Source organism: Chaetura pelagica, unplaced genomic scaffold, assembly GCF_000747805.2.
Source record: "Chaetura pelagica isolate M959 unplaced genomic scaffold, ChaPel_1.0 scaffold67, whole genome shotgun sequence".
Taxonomy (NCBI): domain Eukaryota; kingdom Metazoa; phylum Chordata; class Aves; order Apodiformes; family Apodidae; genus Chaetura; species Chaetura pelagica.
Window position 1 is genome coordinate 2,673,549 of NW_009954107.1, and position 21,240 is coordinate 2,694,788.

The following is a 21,240-nucleotide window of genomic DNA, read 5'->3' on the forward strand; positions in this document are numbered from 1 at the left end:
CAGAAGCAGCTTAACTAGGTCCTTTTTTTGTTTGTTTTTCTTCTGAAATTCTGGCTCTTAGAAAAACTAAGGCGCATTTCACTGTCAACCAGCACAGCTCTCATGAGATCTACAGAGATTAATACCAATGATTAATACCAGCATCAGATTGCAATATTCCATGACAAGTCCAAGACAGTTCTTACTGTAGGGAAGTTATTTTTATAAATATATTATTGCAAAATAACTTCATTTTGTGGAATCGTTCATGGGACATTCAGCTTACTACTTGCTGAGAAAAAGTGCTAACATACCTCAGCGACTTTGACAGGTGACATGAGTTTTATGTTGGAAGAACAATTTCCATTTGTACTAGCTTTAAACTAATTGTTCACCCAGCACTGCTACAATCATTTGGCTCTTTACATAGATTAGCATTTGGACATCCTAACCACATGGATGGATTTGTGGATGTAGTCTTGGCTCACAAAAAATTACTATGTAGTAAAGGCTTAGTGAAGCACTGAAATAACTGTTTTCATCTGGATTTTTTCCAAAGCCTGAGCCTCTTTTTTTAACACCCCTTTTAATCTGAAAATAAATCTGGGATTTTGTGCATTAATTTTTCAGAGGAGAAGCAATGTGTAACAACTAACCTCAGAAATATCAGCTCTGGAACATAATAAAGGAGAAGAAAGTATAGGGGGAATAAATGAGTAGTAAAGAGGAAAACTTCATGACTGCTGTATGTAAATACTGAATTATGTAGTCAGGGATAAAATCCTGGCCATTCTGAAATCAGAAGCACAATATACGAATGTCACTGTCAATACTGTAACCAAGAGATTATTTCTCAGATGCTTCTGCAGAAAACAACATAACTACTCTTAGTACTACAGAGTACTACTCTTAGTAAGGGTAAGCAGTATTTCTTTTTTTACAAATACATGATCCCCTACTTTTTGCAAAGTATCAGATCTGTACAATTACCACCCTTTTTGCAAATACTTCCCAGGCCTCTCTGCATGTTATCTCCCATCAGAGTTAATTCTGTAGAAAAAAGAAAAGTATTAGATTGAGACCAAAACACAAGAAAGGATAAGGCATCAAAGGCACTTGTGTTCAAAATGCAGTGTCAAATTCAGAACTTCTTTTAGGCACTTCTAGAATTCTTCATGTTACAATTGCCAGTGGTTGTGGATGACAGTTTAACCAATGCATCCAAATTTTTGCTTGCCAAAGGGTACTTCTCTTGTTTGTTTTTTTAATTTAAATCTTAATCTCCATGCTCTGAGTTCTGAAGTGATGATGTTGGATCAGCAGCTTGACCAAAATATCAGCCAGGCCTTGTCGTAAACACTTTCAAGAGGCACAATGTTGGCGGAAAGCTTTTGAAATTTCAGTCTGCAAGTAAAATGTCAATCAAAGGTTTAAAAGACTTGTATGTTTGCATAGATTAACATTCACTTGTCCTCTCGTGTGGAAGAAACTGATCACTTTCATTTGCATTTTCAGGTTCATCCATTTCTTCCACAGGGTTCTTTTCTTGAAACCCACTATTTTCTGAACAAGAATCATCATCTCCATCACTACGATGACCTTCAAGACTGTGCCTGATGCCATAAGCAAAGTAAATGAGGAAGCCTTCCAAAAGGAAAAAAGAAAAGTTAATAGCATTTTCAGGCAAGCAGTGCATCAAAATTAGTTAGTTATTACTCTCCAGTGGAATGTATTTTCTGAAACAAGCTTCTTCTGAATTAGAGCTCATGCTTCAGGTATTCCATTTCTCTGGAAAATGCACTTAATCACAGTGAATCCTTTTTGCTTAACTGAATGCTCTAATAGGTCACAGAAAGTACTATCTCTAATTTATGTCTAGATGGAATTAGTACAGTTTTCCTTATTTCCTTATTAGTACAGTTTTCCCTTAGGGGAATGACTGATATTCTGGGAAGAAAACTGTTACAAACAGGTCTCTGTAAAATTTTAGCTGTACTTCATGGGAAAAAACAAATTGTGGCTTACTGGACTTAGTCCTATAACTTTGATTCTTTCTCTTACCTCAAAACAGTATTTATAATTTTGACTGCATATAAAAACACCTTCTGCGTTATGCTCTTGTTTTGATCAGAAATATTAGCTTAATTACTAAAACACAGAGTTTTGTTCACATATTTAAAGGAAGAGAATAAAATGTTCTAAGATGGGATTCATCTGTCCTAATGTAAGAGGAGATTGAAATGAACAGAAGTACCTACCAAGTGCCATCCAGAAGCTAAATCTGATCCAAGTGTCTCCACTTAATTGTACCATCAAGTAAATATTTACTAGGATACTGAATGATGGCAAAAATGGCAATAGTGGAACCTAAAAGGAAATTTTTAATACATCTGTAGAATTAAATGTCATTTATTGCATGTCACACTTTAGTTATACAACACAAACTAGAGGTCACACATCTACTCACTAAAAAGAATAGGAAAATACTTTGTTTTAAATACAGTGAAATTTTATTCTCACTGGGTTTAACTGGGTATCTACATATTAAAAACTTTAAAAATACATTATTTTAAAAATAAATTATCTAAGGCTGTGAAGAAAAACTTTCCAATTTATGCTGAACATACACAAATGAATTCCTGAGTCTACAGATGAAAAATATTAGTTGTATACTTTTATATATTCCTTCTTTCTGAAGAGCCCCCCCAAATCCACCAGATTCCTTGACTTTCATCACTATACTTCATTATTTCCATTAAATACTTAATTAAATAACTGATATTAGAACATAAGTGAAAGTTCAAAATGAAAGGTGTACACTCTGTTGTGGTCCAAAACACTGCACACAACACAGACAAGTGACTGCACACTAATCAGTTTCTGAATTATTTTCCAGTTTCTAAGCACTTAAACTGAGGTCTAAAATTACTTGGGTTTCTGCAATGTGCACTTTGGGGATGTGTCTAAAAGAATACCTAGAAGATCTGTGCTGTCAGATCCACTAGTTGGAACAGCAGCTGTTCACACTGACTTCAGTGGTACAGCCATTTGCTTCAGTCATGCTCCTATACGTGTCACACATTTCAGTCTCTGAGCAATGAAAACCTTTTTCATCCTGGGAAGATCTGGACAGGACTGCACATGCCATGAGCAGCCATTGACCTTGCCTTCACCAAGAAACCTGCAAAAGTGGCAGTGCAGTAACAAAAGACTGCCTGGAAAAGGACCATCTCTCTCTCTGTCCCTCTCCCACTCATTAGAATCCACCCAAACTTCTTATCAGAGAGTAACATAGAGAATGTGTCATTCACCATAAAGGCCACTTTCTGCTGGTTCTGAGGCTGCCTTTGGATGAGGAGAATGGTAACTATGAAGGATGTCACCAGCACAGCAAGAAGACCAATACTCCAGGGCTCCAAGTTAGCAATGAAATGAATCCCGTAAGTAGTAAGGACGCTCAAGCCACAAACCAAGAAAGCTGTGTGAAAAACAATGAAAAATGATGGAATGGGATGATGGAAATGGGAAAGAGGTCACTTAATCTCTGCATTGAAGAGGAAGTGACTTTTAAGAAAAATTATAGCAGTTCTTCAGTATGAAATGTTATAATGAAAAAGGTTTTATTAAAGGAAAATATATCAGACTACAGATTAAATCCATCAAAAAGCATAGAAGCATTCTCTAGAATGACACATTATTGATGACTGAAAGGAGGCATGTTATCACTTGATGTTGAATATTGTCTTTAATTAAAATCCATTATTAATGCATTTGGGTAGCTGAATACTTACCTAACAGACTCACTAAAAAGTTAACAGTAGTTGCAGTCTGCTCTGTAGGTAAACTGGATGGATTAATCAGGGCGTGAAGACTGAAGTTACTCTCTTGTATCATATTTATCTGTGATTCGCTTCCAGCAGAGTCCCTTTCTGAAGCAGCCAAAGCTGCTTTTTCAGGAGAATATTGTGGCTGGTCATAGCTTAAGCTGGGTTGGTACCTATGCATAAAACCAATAGGATAATAAAAAAATTAAGATTACTGTAATATGACTCTATGAATGTATTTAAATACTAAATTCTTCACTGTAAGAGATTTAGACATTCACAATTTGTAACTACACTGCAACAGCAAATACTATAAGTCACTATCATATATAAACAAACTATTGTGATTTATTATTTTGCAGTGTGTATTTCTGGCAGTTTTTTAAGCTATGCAAATGCATGAATGGATCAGATAAATGTCCAGTCTTTTACAAAAACAGGGCACAGAATCTGGTGGTCAATGGCAGGGAAAGAAAGGGTAGGGAAGCTTCTTTCAGGAGAGGCAAGTTAATTCTGACTTGCTTCCCAGAAGTGTACTAGTTGGCATTAAAATTGTACAACTGCTTTGTTAGAATTTAAGTGTATTTTTAAAAATACATATGTTAAATAAGTCACTATGGGATAAAATATTCTTCTCTAAAGTGTAATTTATTTCTGTGTTGACCAACACAAAATAAAACACAATAAAATAGAAAGGATGCTTTTGACTCACCTAAGAATGAGGACACAGGTTGCCACGAGTGAATATGCAAGAAGTGTACCAATAGACATCATGTCCACTAAAGCCTTTAGGTCAAACAGAAATGCCATTATAGCTAAAAAGGAAAAGAAAATGCAAATCTGTATGAGACTAACATATTAAGAGCTAAGATTTAAAAATCTGACCGCAGTTTAAATTGTTTTACTGACAGCAATACGAGTGAAATCGTGGTAATCCTTAAAAACACATTTTTGAAGTCATCATCAACATTCCCAAACCTAGTTCCCTACAGCTGGGAATCTCACCCATATAAATATGCACTGATGAGCTGTACAGTCATGCTGCATCATCAAGCAATTTGTATTGGACTTATGTGGACACAAGTATTTGCACACATGGCTTGCTGAATTTGAGCCACATCAAAATACATTTTTATGGAGTAATATACAGATGGTGCAACAGAATCTCCCCAGAGCCGAGAGGATGGATCCCACCACAAAACTGGGGAACAATGATCCAACCCACTAAGTCACCAGTAGGTAAAATTTCTGCTGAACTGAGGAAGAGCTCTATATAAAGAGGACTTTCAGGACTTGTTTCAAATAAAATAGTTTTGTGAGTTTTAGAAAAATTATTGTCTTACTAAAAAAAAAACAGTTGAGGCCTTCAGAAAAGGCAAGCAAAATCTCAAAGAATTAATATACCTAAGATTCCTGAAATCAGAGGCAGGAACTTCCATGATACTGATAGTAATTATGGAAGTCTTTGTGTTTATAAAAGCCAATGCCACCTTATTTTGGAGATTCTGGAATGTCTGTGTTTTGTCTATGCTGCTTGCACACAGACAGACAGATCTTCTAAAGAAATTAGCACAAGCCATCAGTAAATGACAGGCTAATGCTATTTTTTAAATATAAATGGTCAAAGGACCTCTTAAAATATTTTATTTTCTCAACATTATTGAGATGGAGAAAGAATCTAAAAATACTTAAGCTTTTGTATCAGCAGTAATCTCAACATAAAAATAAATTATTAAATGTAGCCTTTATACACTGTATGTATATACATACAGAAATTTTTCTAAGTTCAGAAATACTTACATAAAACATTTATGTTATCTGTTTGTTAATATATTATTAGACAGGTATATAAGTGCACAAACACATGTTCCCCTGGTATTTGATCCTGAAGAAGAAAGCAAAATGTGATTTTCTGAAAATTTCATCTGGGTGTCTCCTTTTCCAATGGAGGAAAGATGACCATCCCATTTTCTTTAGTGATGGTGATGTTCCTAACTCAAATAAGTCACTCTGTGGTGAAGAAACCTTGGACTGACACCAAACATTTTCCTATGTGCAGTTTTGCAATCACGATTACCACCTATGAAAAAGCCACAGTGATGACGTGACAGTTGCCTCAGCTGTAGTCTTCACCTGACAACTTTGATTAAAGAACCCAAACATCTAATCTCCTTACCATTTCTTAAAGCTATTAAAGCGTTCATGCTACGAATGAAAAGTCAGGTATTAGAAGCTGTTGCAATACGTCTCTAACTATGATGGCAAAACTATTTATTTTAAAAATAGAAGAATAAATTAGTCCTCCAGCAGTAGATAAATCTGTCTTCAGGGAAGTTGTTGACAGACTAAATTCCCCAAACTGTCTAGAAGCAGTCCAAGTGGTGGCTGCTGCCTAGCTATAGTCAGGGCTGTATGACTGTATCAGTTTACCAGCTGGGTAACGCGGTTTTCTTTCTCCCTATCATTACTGCAATTTCAGATAAAGATGTTAATTTCATCTCACATAACTGCACTTCCAAATTACTACGGGGGAAAAAAATCAGTAACATAAACTCACACAATATAGTCAAAACAAAAAAAGTAATTTCTAAGTCATTTGTTTGTATTTTGACCAAAGAAAAGGGAACTGATAATAATGCTTTATGGGGAACTATCAGGCCAACAACTGTGCCCTTCCCACATTATTGTCAAGTACATGGTGTGTGCAGTTCCAGTCTTGTGGCATCAGAGCATGACCCTGACTATAAATAGTAATATTTTTGTCTCAATTCCAAACCTCTTATTTGATATAAATTTTAGCCAGGGTTACTAAATGTTATAAGGCATGTCTTTAAAACTTGAATTACTTTTATGACTTATTTATTTGCCTTTGAGTTAAATACTTCTTACTTGAGTAGTTTGGGCTCAACTACATGTACCTCTACAAGAAGTATGGACAAAGGTGAAACAGTTGTATGTTAAAAATCTGTCTTTGTGAAACATTAAGAATTGACAACAGCTCCCAAAATGCTATTTTGCTAAAAAATACGTGGGCACGTATGTGCATATATATATGTGCATACAAACATAACACCGCAACACACACACATACCCCTCTACCACAATTCGGTAAAGCCATACAAAACCAGAATTCTTTTTCTTAAAAAAAAATAAATAAATCTTAGTATTCCACAAAAGAGTTGATACTGTTGCAAATGCGGATTTTTTTTCTCATGTCTCATAATAAAAAAAGTTATTTCCCTCATTATAGATGTGATAAGTGTATTGGTGTGCATCAGACAAGGGAAACCTGTAAGTAGAACATCAGCCTATGGAACCCATATTAAGTAACAGCTTGTTCACAATACAAGAGGCCAATATTTTAAAAATAAATTAAATAAATATTTTTTAATTTTGTGACATTAAGGGCATCACCACCACCATGATTGGCATGATCTGGAGTTCTTACATTCTTTGATTACTTAGTAATTTTATTCCCATTGTACATGCAAGGGAAGTTATCAAGCAGCTCTTTCAAAAAATACAAAGTACCATGCACGTGCACAGGGTGTTTAAATCTCAGATTTAAGTAACACGGGCTTCGAGAGCTTACCAGAGATGACCCCTGCTGTCAAGGTGGCAGCAACTGGTGCCTGCCTCTTACTCACTTTGGCAAGAAAACTAAAGAGTAAACCATCGCGTGCCATGGCAAACAGAATTCGGGGCAAAGGGAACATAGAGCCGAGAAGACTAGAACAGAAAAATGTATAGTTCAAATACAGGTTATTAAAAGCACAATGCTTTACTGGTAAACCCAACTACACAAAAAGAAAGCTTGGAAGAGTTCATGGGGTTTAGGTATAGCTTTGGTTTAGGCTCTGTGTTGCTGCTCTTGGCTTTTTGTTTGGTTGACTGATGTTCTTGGATTTGGGTTGTTGCCTACTTTGAACCTAGGCTTTAAAAGCACTCGAGATTAGCCAACAAATAAAAAATCTGTGGTAAAGTTTTACTGGCAGTCTGCTTTACCTGGTGACAATTAGATTTGATCAGTTCACTCTGAAGCAAATCAAAGCTGCACAACAGTGTTCTATTTCCATATATGCAATGTGTTTAGCAGTGCACCTTTCTTTACAAGGATCAACTCTTAGTCTCACCTGCTACTGCACCAGACGATAGAGTAGCAACTAGTGGGGTCTTCGTTTTGGAATTGATTTGAGCTAGACATTTGAAAAGCAACCCATCCTTCGCCATAGCATAGATTACACGTGGCATTGGGAAAATGGATCCAAGAAGACTGAGTAAAAAGCAAACACATGCAACATGGCAAACACAGTTCATGCAGAGTTGTATCATGGACAAGATAAACAATGTTAATTAATGGCATGTATAGAAACAAAATTCATTATTGTAAGACAAAACCAGAAAGCCCCATAGCCCAAGATACTACAGATCAGACACAAATAGAAATTTATTTTTCCCTGTAAAGTTGAATTTTTAAAAAATTAATTTAGGCAATGGCATTGCTTTATCAAAGTGAATTCATATTAGCAAAATAACTCTTGCCATCTCTGTAGTTCTTGGGCATTAGTGTACCAGGAACACCTTCCAGGTCACACTAACTATGCATTTAAGCTTTAGTACTCTTGTAGAAAGTCTGTCAGTCAGCAGCAGCAAATCAATAAGCATGAGCAGCATCTCTTATACACTACAATTCCATGTGAGGCTGCTGATTAACAGTAATTCAAAGTAAGCACCATACAGTTATACTTGGGCATGTTATTTCTTTTGATTAAAGCCAAGCTTCATTAAGATTGTTTCTTTTTTTTAGGAAGTAAAGCAAATTAATTTGTATTTGTTATTAGCAGAATACAGAAAGCTTTTATACTGTTGATAACTCAAAGCTTTTAAAAAACATATTTCTTAAATTAAAAAAAAAATCACGGAAAGGACAAAAGGCAAAATCATAGCCAGTATAACCTGTGCAGCAAGCACACCAGTTTTTAACCAGGTGAATGGTTGTCTTTCTTACTTTAGGGAATAAACTAAATCACTTACAGAAGGCACAGCTTTCACATACCACAGATCCTAAATACCTCCAATAATGCTTGTGAGACACAAGTGTTAAAGTTGGACACACGTGAGGTTTCATTGCACATGAACTGATTTTGATGTATGAATGCCCCTTCCAAAAAAGAATGTTTCTTAAATCAGGATGACAGTTGATTTTTCAGATAAGGATACTGTTAAAATCCACTGACAAGTTTTTTTGCTATTGTGGCTTTGTAAAATTTATTTCTCCTATCCCTCTTTAAGTACTTTCACATAAACAATAGAAATATTAATAAACAATTTTACACTGAGGAAAAAAGTTCACGACAGAACATGGTAAGTGGTAAATATATGAACCAAAAGCAATTATCCCAACTCTTTTTCTTAATTATGCCTCTAAACTGAGAAATATGAAATACTCTAAACTGACATCAGTCAACAGACTTTACAATTAACCTTTTCATGTGAGTAAACAGAATTATTCAGAATATGCCAAGAAAGAGATCAACAGTTCAAATTTCTGAAAAAACATTTCACTATCTCCATTCATTTTGTTTTCTAGTATTCATTTATTTAATCTATTTTCTGATTTTACATCACTTTTGCTATTTATCACTATAGAGGAAAAATTCAGTAAAACCCTCCAAACTGAGGGGACCATGAAAGCTAGATAGAAAATAACTATAAGCCCAGGATGAGCTGTGTAACTATGACATTCTTCAGTCAGCCCTACAATACTTCTAATGTAATTCTGCAACTAAGACCTTTTTCTATCCCCTCCTACATAAAAATTCCTTCAAACTACTGTCCACAGTCAGCATGCTCATCTTCTTCAGGCTAATGCTTACAGGGTTATCTTGGAGTGCTGTCTGCATTAGTGCTGAAGCTCATGTAAATGAGCCCTTACCTACCTAAGCTCAAGTAGAACACTAGTATCAGCATTTTTCTATCCCTAAATTCAAGCATTAAGCAATTTTCTATTCTATATTAAAGTGTTTATGCCACGTTACAGTTGGGGTGTAATATTTATGAACAGATATTAATATATTGCATGCCATCCTTGATCTTTTTAATCAAAGTAACACATTAAGTTCTGGTGACATCCACAGTTTCACAAAGAGGAATAAATTACAGTATTTCCAGAGCTATAATCTATATCTCAAAGAATCACACAGAAAACACAGAGAGGGATGGGGTTAGAAGACAGACTATCTACTGGGAGAAAGCAGAGACAGGCAACAAAGACGAGGAGTGGAGCTAGTTGCTCATCTCTTCAATTTTGCCTGCAAATACACAGAACTCATAAAGCTGCTGATTCATTGGAAGTACACAGCAAGAAAGGACAAAAAGACTGAGGAGTTTTTTGCCATTTAAAGATAATTTGCAGGTTGTATGTCCAAAAAAAATTGGGTAATAAGCCACAGAGGTAGAGTTCAGTAACAGTACAGTTTAAGAAAGAAACTTAAATTAATGCACCTACTGTGACCTGCCTAAGTCTAAAACATGCTCATAATACTTGTTGCTAATTTCTTGCATGAAATGAGCCTTCAAAATGAACACATAAACAAATACTTAAATGTCAGGCACTACCCATCAGGTTTTCCCAATAAAATTACTATTTCAATGTATTTACCTTGTAGACAAAGCACAGAGGGATCCCACTGCTACAATGTATTTGGCAGGACCCCATCCAACATACTCAAATGCTACTGGCAGAGGACTTTTCTCATCTAGTAGATAGTATGGCATCATAAGCGTCAGTGCAGCTGAAACCCCAAAATAGGCCATGAAGCAGACAAGCAGAGACACCACAATTCCTATGGGTATGGCTTTCTGAGGATTCTTGACCTCTTCTCCTGAAGAGAGCAAAAATAAATAAGCCCCACCAAAAATTCTTATTCATTTCCACCTTCAGCTTTAAAAGATAACATCAAAGAAAAATAATTTGTTGATCTAAGCCATGGGAATCGTAATAGAAGATTTAAAAATCTGTATAAAATAAGCTCAGTGACAAAGAACAAAACTCAGTATTTTGGTGCCAGAAATATCATTAAAATAGAAGTAAACCAAAAGAAAAAATACATTGTATATTTATAGTACTCAAAGACCATAGTTTCTAGTTACTTACCTACAATGTCTAAGGCAAATTTAGTCATTCCCTATCAGCCATATACAAGTCAGGCTTTAAGAGAGATACCTCATCTCAGAGAATTATAAAAGTAAGCAGATAGTAACAGGATTTGGGCAGAAAAATGTATATGCTAAGCACTTCCCAGACTTTGAAAGCAACAATTACTTTTTTTAGAACAGGAATAAAATAAGTAAAATCTCCTCCTTCACCCCAGAACAATAGCCACATTCAGGAATGAACTCAGAGTCATTATACAGGTACTGAAGGACACTGAAGAGAAAGCAAAGGAAGAACAGTAGATAGATTGTTATGGTTTTTGTATGGGTTTTTTACCCAAAAAAGCATGTTATACATATATACTTATACATACATACACATGCATATAAATACTGTACCAGTTGTTGCGATGCAGTCAAATCCTACAAAAGCATAAAAACAAGTTGCAGCGCCAGCCAATGTTCCTGAGAAACCATATGGCATAAAGCCACCACTGCCATACACACTTGTCACATTCTCATAGGAGGACCAATTCCTGTAACAAACAAAAGTACAGCAGAAAAAATAACTGAAAAAAAAATTATCATGGATAGGACAAACATGTGCATCTTTCTCCTACCACTCTGAAAAAAAATATTAAAATGCTCTTGCCAAGAGAGTTCCTCTTCACAGAACTGCATGAGGCATTTTTATGCCAAAGCTTGTAAGAAAGAAAAAAATACCAGTAAATGGAAGAATACTCAAATCACATAACTATTATCTTACTCACTTCGGAGTTTGTGGCAAAACATATTAAAAGGCTAATGGCATAGGCAACCCTTGCTGTCATACTCACAAACTGAGCTAATACATGGCTTAAAGAGGAGAAGCCAGTAACCTCTCAAAAGACTATGGACAACAGTATTGACATAAGATGATTTTTTAAAGGAAATTACAAATAAGAAAATAAAAACCTATTTCTAAGGTAATAAAAAGTTTTTAATTCCCAGCAAAGAGCTAGTAGTTGATTTATTACCTGCAACATCACTAAAGCAAGTATAGCAGAAAATTGCTTGGAATATAAGCAAGTAAATGGATTAAAAAAAAAATAAAATAGATTACTCTGTTAATGCAGAAAGGTTTATGAGATATTCTTCACTTATTTTCCAGTTGTCAGCATCTCCTTTCACAAAGCCAGAAATCATAACGAAGAGTAGGACCAAGATGTTAATAGCAGTGAATATTTTATTCACCCATGCAGATTCTTTTACTCCAAAAGATAAAAGACCTGTAAAATAAAAATATTTATAGATGTGAATGATCCTCTAAGCTGATAAAATGGCATTTTAAAAATATATACATACAAGTGTTGTGAATAATAAAAAAAAAACAAACAGCACTATACGTTATACTTTTAAAAAGCAGCAGTACCAATTTACTAGACTATTTGCAGCATGGCAATAGAGGTCAGGCTTAATGAGGCTCTGAGCAATCTGGTTTAATTGGAGGTGTCCCTGCTTATTGTAGAGGGGCTGAACTAGATGACCTTTATAGGTCTCTTCCAACCCAATACATTCTGTGATTCTATGATCCTGTAAGTGTATTGGAAACCACAAAACAAAAAGCTTCTTAAATTGCAATCTTTAAGTACTTAAAAGCATTTTGAGCAATTGTTACTTACTGCTGTTCTGATATTACAATTAATATCTCAATTTTATGCAATGGAGCAAAAATAGCTAGAAGAATTCTAAGCTTAGTAAAAACAGATTGGTATAACCTATTCCTTACAGTACAATTACTCATTAGATTAATAAGAAGAAATATTAGATTAACAATGTAATCTGTTCACTCCAGTTTTTCAGGTATTATCCCCATCACAGAGTAAGAGTCTCATTTCCTAGTTCATTAATAAAACCTTTGAAAGAGATGCACCCCTCCTGGGTGCCCAGGATCCTACTGTGTCATTAGATTTGTAACAACTGCAAGTATACTAGCAGTTTAATGGAAGAGCAGGCAGTGAGCAGATCAGGAAAAATTAAATACAATTGGAAAACCTCCATGGGTTCTTTGCACTCTAAGCATTTCCACTAATATAATTTACATGCTTTCCCTCATTATTTAGAGATTAAGTTTGAAAATTTTAAGCCTCTTGGGATAATGTGTAAAAAACTCCCCTAATGAGACATTTGCTATCCTATTATAACACAGAAGTTATCATATGAGCTGCTCAAGTTTTCTTCACCAATGGTATTTTTACTGGAAATAGGTGTATGCTTTCTTTAGTTTTTCCCAATAAAGCAGTGTCTCAGTCAGCCTAATGCAGTATGAAAGATAGCATGTACATTTTTAAAGTCCTTTCTGTAAAAAAAATTCCCAAACCAGATTTCTTTGTACTTTCTGTTGTGCTTAGAACATAACATTCACTGTAAAACATCATCTGCTACTCCTAAAATTCAGCTTTGCACATCTCATAATCCAGTTACTGCATCATGCTCAGCCTAGTCAGCCCTAAGCCATCCCCACTGTCCCTCCTCTCTGCAGCAGTGAATCCCGCCCAGTTCAATCACTGGTAGGCTGGCTAATTGTCACAGAGACCTGAAGAGGCAATTTGCAGCATGAGTGCAAGAGAATTAAAGATGGAATGATGGTGGGGATGAAAAGACAGATGAAAACTCAGGAGCAGTGGCAAACCACAGGAGAAGAATTTCCTCTTCTGTCAAGAATCTCTACTCCTTATGTTAGGAAGAAGTAAGGGCAATGAAAAAAACATAAAAGGTGGCAGCAACTGTACTAGCATTCCATAATTTGGTTTGTGGAGTTTCAGTGCTCTGCTTCTTCAAAATGTTGGGGTTTTTTGACTCCTTCCTTTAGAAGAGGTGAAACTGAAAGGTCTGTTCCAGCTATACACCAAATTCAGTTCCATTCTTCCTGGAGACATAACGGTCTGAACTGGTCCTGTGGGCAACTCTGAACCACCAACAAGGCAGGATGCTGGACTAAACCTTGTCTAGTACACTCCATGATCTTCCTAACTGTGGGAATTAATATTTTTGTGTACAGAGACCTAATAAAAGTTTCAAATGCAGTGGTCACTTATTCTAGCATCATGAGTTGATTAGAATTTATTTCCTGAGTCCAAAAAAGCCACTCGTAACAGAATAAGCCAATGGGAGGTTCAACTCATAAAACTTAGTTTCACTTTCCAGAAAAGAAAAGCTCCTGCTTTTGTTTGATCTAAAGAGACACAGAACATGACAAACATTTGAGATATGGTTAAGACCTCTACTGAATACTGAAATGCTTCTAATATAGGCTGAAAACAAACTATACACTTGAGAATACACTTAGTGCTTCCTTCATTCCTGGTGACAGTAAGAATGTTTCCTTGTAGAAAGCAAGATTTTAATGCCAACTGCAAATTAAATGCAGTATTTCTGAGCTTTTTGATCCCTCATAAAGCCTACAGTTGGTGTCAGTTTTTTGTGATTTAAAACAATGTCACAAGGTAAAGACAAAGAAGAAACAGGACCGTATGGAGTAGCCATGAAAGGTTTTCTCAGGTTTCAAACTGCCCTGTTGGCCCACGCCAGTACCTTAGAGCGCCCTTTAGCTCAAACATGTTCTAGACTGCACAACTCTTTCAAAGACTTAAAAAGGGGAAAGCTATTTTATACTCAGTATGTTAACAGAGGGAGAAAAACTTACAAATACCCACTACATGCATAACGTGATTTATGGAGAGCACGTCACATCACCAAACCACAGAGCTTAAACTCAAGGTCCCTTTGAAAGTATTTCCCGGTGGTAAAGACATAAAAACTGCACAGAGCTGTATAATTTTCTGACAAGTGATTATTTCATGTCTCAGCTTCAACAAAAGAAGAGGGTATACATGAAATAGGCATTTAATTTCCAGTTATTGTGGCAATACACAAAAGTGCATCTGAACTTTTTAAACATTTTAAGGTATTTCTACATAAACTACAATTTAGCATTTGTGTCTGTAAGAAACACTCTAACATCACAACACGCACATTGTCTTACCTGATAAAAGTAATATAAGGAATACAGCAAAGAAGTCAGGATACTCTGCTAGTCCAGAGTAATTCATTTTGAAGTAGGTTCCAAAGAAATGACCAATCTGTTTTCCAAGCAGTTCATCAAAGGTGCCACTCCAGGCTCTTGCTACACTTGATGTACCTTCACAAAATACATGCATGTTTAGGATTTTGCATACATACCATGGGATACAGTTACCTCTACTGAAAAAGGAAAAAACCTAAGCATGTTGCTACTTGCATTTAAAGAAGCGGAGCTTCTGTTAGAACATTTGGGTTTGCTGAGGAATTCTGATGTTTTAGAATTTTTCTACATCATTAAATGGCAACATTATTCTATAAATAAAATATAAAAAATGTTACCTCTTATTGCAGAAATTATTTCTCTATCATTTATATATGATAACATTCTGGAAGACACTTATTTCTAAAGTTACAATATAGCATATGTTAAACAATATAAAGCAACGTAAAAAAGCATTTTAAGAAAGAACATGAAAGGAAGTTTGTCCACTTGGAAGTAAAGCAAAAAATCACTAGCAAGATGTATATTGCTAGAGTCGGTATTTAAGATTAATACTCTCCTCTGGTGAAGAGTACACATGGCCACAGCTAGATACAACCTTAATTTTACAACTCTCCTATCACTAAATACACTTCAATATAATACATGGGCATATTGGTTTTGCAGTGATTTGGGCAAAGTATAGGTGTACAGCTAGGCATGCATATACACAATAGAATGGATGTCTTGAACACATACCTCTGGGAAAAAATGTTTCTGAACCAAAAAATGTAATCTCTGCTAAAGCACTGAAATAGTTATCTTAATATATATATCATAACAGCATTGATTTTATCCAGATCTGGTCAACTTCGTATTTTATGGAATTACCTGATAGGACACTATTTAATTAGCATAAGGCTATAGTAACAAGTTAGTAGTTAAACATCATGACTTTCTTCAAGTGAGATACTATAGAGACAGGTTTCTTGCAAATAGCCTTGCTTTGTACATTCCAGAAAAAAAAAAAAAAAATTGCTAAAATTATTGTTGCTGTCCAAAGACAGCAATGAAATCCTGTTTATCCTTGAGCATCATGACTGAAATGTCTGACAATTTTCATAGAATCATAGAATCATTTTGGTTGGAAAAGATGTTTGAGATCATCTAGTCCTACCAGTAACCTGGTGCTATACCCTGTCTCTAAGCACCACATCTACATGTCTTTTAAACATCTTCAGGGATGGTGATTCAAGCACCTCCCTGGGCAGCCTGTTCCAGTGCCTGACAACCCTTTCAGTGAAGAAACTTCTTGTAATATCCAGTCGAAACCTTCCCTCCCCTCTCATACAAGATGTGCAGTTCATTCTGCTATAGATATGCTGTTTACAAAAGCATCTTGCAAAAAACGTTTGCAAATGGGGATGAACAGGAGGACATAATTAATTAAATTACTTTTATTTCATCTCAGCAGGAGTAAAAAGCAATATTAGCCAAGTATAGAGACAGAAAAGAAAGACAGACCCAAGTCTGTGTCTTTTATCTGCTGTCTCAGGAACCCTTGAGACCTATGTTTGTTCTTAAGCTTACCTATAACATAGGATAAAATGAGATTCCAACCAGTGATAAAAGCCCACAGTTCACCAACGGTTACGTAAGTATACAAATATGCAGAACCAGTCTTGGGAACACGGGCACCAAACTCCGCATAGCAGAGACCTGCCATCACCGATGCCAGGGCAGCGATGAGGAAAGAAACAACGATGCTAGGTCCAGAATCAGATTTGGCTACTTCTCCAGCGAGGACATAAACACCAGCACCAAGGGTACTTCCTACTCCCAGGGCTATAAGGTCCACCGTTGATAAGCATCGGCACAACTTGGAGTCCTCGAGACTTTCACCACCAACGTTCTTCTTCCGCACCAGGCACCGAACAAAGGACAAAGCTGGTCCACAGGGCAACATGGTGGCTGCAGAGCTCTGAAATAAAATAAATCATTACAGAACATAACAGGTACCATAGAGGGTGGTGAAAAACAATGAAAAAATGTATTTGCATAAAGAACTTTAATCACACCAACTAATTAATAGACTTGCACTCTTCTGTGACATTAAATAAGCTGGCATGTTCTTTTTCTCCTGGAAACAAATTAAGGATTCAGTATTCCACAATTTATATTTAGGACTTATTTCCCCAGGAAAAGATACCCGTTACCCTAAGGTTTACTACATTGCTGTAAAGAATAAGAAATTGATTCTATTTATCTGCTAATGGCCACTTCTTAAACATTTCTAAACCAGAACAAGGACAGATATCTATTATCTCATATATCATAAGGACCTTTCAGATAAATGAACACCAATAGAAATAAGGATGTTTAAGATCTAAAACTCCAACACTAAGGCTATAAACAGTAAAAGCTTTTAAATACGGTGTTCTGACAGAGCCAGTGCAATCTCCTTTTGCCTGAAAATATATGGCTTTTGCAGTTAGAATTTGCTGCAGTGAAAACTGCTTGAAAGCAGCTGAAAATAGTGTTCCCACTCCCTCCAACACTGATAAAGGTTCCCAGACTTAATTATCTTCACAAGAAATCTTGTACAATTCTCTCTGTCAGACAAGAATCTAAAAAAACCTGATGGGATAATCACTCATCCCATGCTAGTTGTAGTTCTCCAACATTCTGAGGGCACGTCGCAGGAGGGGGTGCAATCAGCTCTTGCACACAAGTTCAGTTTTGTGACCAGCTAGGTGCTGGAGGCCAACAGGTGAGCAGCATATCTCTGGCCTGTGATATGGGTGCCTGCTTGGAGGAACTGCAGTGAGCCTGCTTCCCAGCTCAAAGAAAGGACAGTTGGGAGGCATCCCATAGAAAATAGCATCTCAGAGTCATCATTAATGTACAAGATCTGTCTTTATGTATTTGTTGGAATTGTATTGTTGATGACTGAGAGTTTGGTAAGAATTAAGTGATGTTTCTCTTTGCAAGTCATACCATAAATTTCTCCACTCTATATAGACTCCACTATATCTATACTCTGCTAATACTAATTTACAGAATCAAAGAAGGTAACAGCCGGGTGTGCCTTTTGGTGGCAGTATTGTCTCAGCCACACGTGCATTGACTGTATCCACACACTCTTTATAAGAGTCTTATTTCAGTGCTGGCATGATGAGGCAAATCTCATGGTTTCCTTTTCTGTTGATCTTTAGAACAGAGGCACACGAAGTAGGGTAAGTGACCACAGAAACACATGATTTCTACTAGTTTTTGACCAACAGGTCCCAGTATTTTCATAATTGCTGTGGTTTACTTCCTTCTTTCCCTGCCGCAGTCTAAGCTTGCCTTGTTCTTGCAGACTGTAATGGCCTCGACTTCCTCTTCACCCCTGCTGCCATGAGCTCCAGCAGCACTGGCCCAGGCCCCTGCTGAACATCCCGCACAGCTGATGAGCGCTGCCTCTTCTCTGAGCCTTCCTGGGGAGGCACACTTTACAGCTTGGGAAATGGGGGGTTTGGTGATATATAGGGTAAGGAGTCAAGAAGGAAGCAAGCTCTCTTCATGCTCTGCTGCTGAAAGAGCTCACAGTGCTTCTGAGGCACCTCTGAGGCACCCGTCCTACATTCCTTACAGCAGACGTGGATCCATGTCTGCCTTTGAACAACAGCGTTAGTCAGGTGGGCTGAGTTGTTAATGGAGTTTAAACAGAGTATAGATTGAATTCTGAGCTTATACAGAGTTTAAGCATAGGAAATTAGTGATAAGAAACCAAAAAGGAAAGTGCGCTTGTACTTGTCAACAGCGTGCAGTAGTGAGGAGCAGACTCACCCTGTTGCAGATCCCATGCATTCAAACATGTGCTTGGCTCCACTACAGTGATGTCTACTTTATAGGGGCATTTGTCACATGCAAACACTTGTGAGGTCCATTTGTCACTGACCTTGGCACATTACTTCTGCTGCATACAACTGAGGTGGCAGCTCTCTGGCTCTGCATGTGCTGGGTCACTGCACTTCTGAAGTCTCTTTTGGACTAAGTTTTTCTTTAGCTACAGATTATTCTGTAACACAGAATACACCTCCAACAGTCCTCTGAAAAAAGTGAGGTCCCAGTACAACTGCCTCAGACTTGATCACCAATGTTCAGCCTGTATTCAAACCTCTTCCTTCCTTGAACACGTTCCTAGAAAGATGTACAGTGCCATCCACATTGCAGTTTATGGTTTTATCCCTTTAACCACTTGCAACAAAAAGACAGGCAGAACAGGAGGACTTAATTTAGGCAGGAAAGGAACTGGACAGATATATCTAAATAGGGGGAAGAAACCCTAAATCTTCCTCATGCCTAAAGGACATTTGTGGTATTTGTCAGAGTAGCTGAACAAGCACAGATACTTCTCTAGTCCTTTTTGTCCTTTATTGTCTTGCTTTGTTTTTTTTTTCTCCATAGTAGCCACTCATAGACCCTTCCTAATTTCAGTCTTTCCTGACCAGCTGTAAACCAGAAAATTTACTGCTTGACCACCACGCATCTAAATGCTAACCCAAGAAAATTACTTTAGCCTTTTAATTCATACCAGCTCTTCCATTCAGATGGCTATCTTGAACATTTAATGGTCATCTATTGTAAGCCCTCTTCTAGCAGGAAAAGTTTGGTGCCAAAGAACTTGTAACTACACACACAATGCAAAGGACAAAGTCTCCATTTGTAAAGTTTACACCCACCTTTAAAACGACTTTGACTGCTTCACAGTCATTGTAAAATCTACCATTTTTCCAAAATATTTTCCATGTAAAAATAACCTAGGAGATTCCTACCCCAAAACAAAATGCCAATAACAGGTGGATATTAAAGCAGAAAAGTAACGTCTATCATATATCACCACACTCTTAACATTACAGTAACATTTTAATTTAATTACAGGTAATAAGTGGTCTAAGTTAGTAAACATCAAACTCAAGCTACAGGTGGGAAAACCCGAAGTTTTGCTGCAGTTGTCATTCAACTTTTCAAACCAAATTTGTCATTAAAAGCTTTAATAAAACAGATTTAAATCTCACGCAGAAAGCAGCTGTTACAAAGCAATATAAAACCTCTGAAAGGTTTAATGCTGTTGTTGACATGTATGCTTAAAGATTCCTGAAGAAAACACAACTTAAAGATATTTTACTTATAAACTATTCTGTTGAGCTATTAGTATGAACTATAATATACTGCAAATTATAAGAGCTGTAGTTTAACATTTTAAACAGCATACCAATTAGGGAGAAAATGCTCCAACTTTGTATTGAAAATGGGAAAATATAAATACATAGTGGTTATATACAGGTTAGTGTGTTCTTTCAGCCTCATTTTTATAAAAAAAACCTCAAAAGTTTTATATTTTGTATTTTCCACATGTAGAATTTATTTTTTAAATTATTTGCTCTTCATTTCATTTTGCCTTATTAAAAATTGCAGTATTGCATTGATTAGATCTAGTGCAATAAATATTAAATGAAAATAATTCATAGATGAAGCAAAACTAGGCATAGTCTATGTACACACAAGCACAGACAATATGTTGATTTTACTGCAAGTGTCCTGAAAGTTGATGCTGTGCCCTAGACTTTCAAAAAAACTAATGTTTTAGAATACTTAAAGTAGTGTATTTAAGTAATACTTAACGCCCTACAATTGCAACACACCGCCTGTAACAGAAGTCTAATATACATAAAAAGGAAAGGGAAAGCTTTCTCATCCAAAAGCAGAAACATCTGCCTTTCAGACTGGGAAGGCAAACATAAATTTCATCTTCTATATATAACACTGTGATTTGCACTTTGTCAGACGCACAATAATGCTGTAACATAAAGTAAACCTAATACTGCATACTACAGCTCTTGCTACTTAAAAAGCACATATGTTGAAGGCATAGTTTCCTGCAATAAACTATGTTGCTTTCAGGTTACTTATTTCAGCAGTAAACTTCATTACAAACCTGATTCAGAGCAACTTCTGCTTGGCAAACTTCAGCTCCTCTCACCCAGTCCCAAACTTCTGCTGTCTTAAATGGAAAAGTAATGACTGAAAGTGATTTTATTAAAATATTTGCTTAAAAGTCAACTGTAGGTGGTGTGAGAGCTGTTGGTGCTGAGGGGTGGGGAGGCTTGGCAGCCCGGGTGATTGGAGGGCTGTGAGCCGGCCAGCTATTTGCCCAGCTAAGGCAGGGAGGGAGGGAGGGAGGGAGGGAGAGAG

At 36.5% G+C, this 21,240-nt stretch overlaps 1 protein-coding gene across 1 annotated transcript; it reads right to left on the minus strand.

Annotated features, from left to right (window-relative positions):
• Positions 1 to 1,064: 1,064 nt before the first annotated feature.
• SLC7A2 (solute carrier family 7 (cationic amino acid transporter, y+ system), member 2) lies at positions 1,065 to 21,050 on the minus strand. The gene is made up of 12 exons (XM_010002484.1): positions 20,984 to 21,050; positions 16,591 to 16,981; positions 14,983 to 15,138; positions 12,061 to 12,226; positions 11,358 to 11,494; positions 10,465 to 10,687; positions 7,937 to 8,076; positions 4,516 to 4,618; positions 3,771 to 3,976; positions 3,291 to 3,457; positions 2,238 to 2,346; positions 1,065 to 1,623 (listed from the first exon to the last, which is right to left on the minus strand). The coding sequence occupies exons 2-12, from the start codon at positions 16,964 to 16,966 to the stop codon at positions 1,436 to 1,438; spliced, it is 1,971 nt and encodes a 656-aa protein (XP_010000786.1). The 5' UTR covers positions 16,967 to 16,981; positions 20,984 to 21,050; the 3' UTR covers positions 1,065 to 1,435.
• Between the last annotated feature and the right edge of the window lie 190 nt (positions 21,051 to 21,240).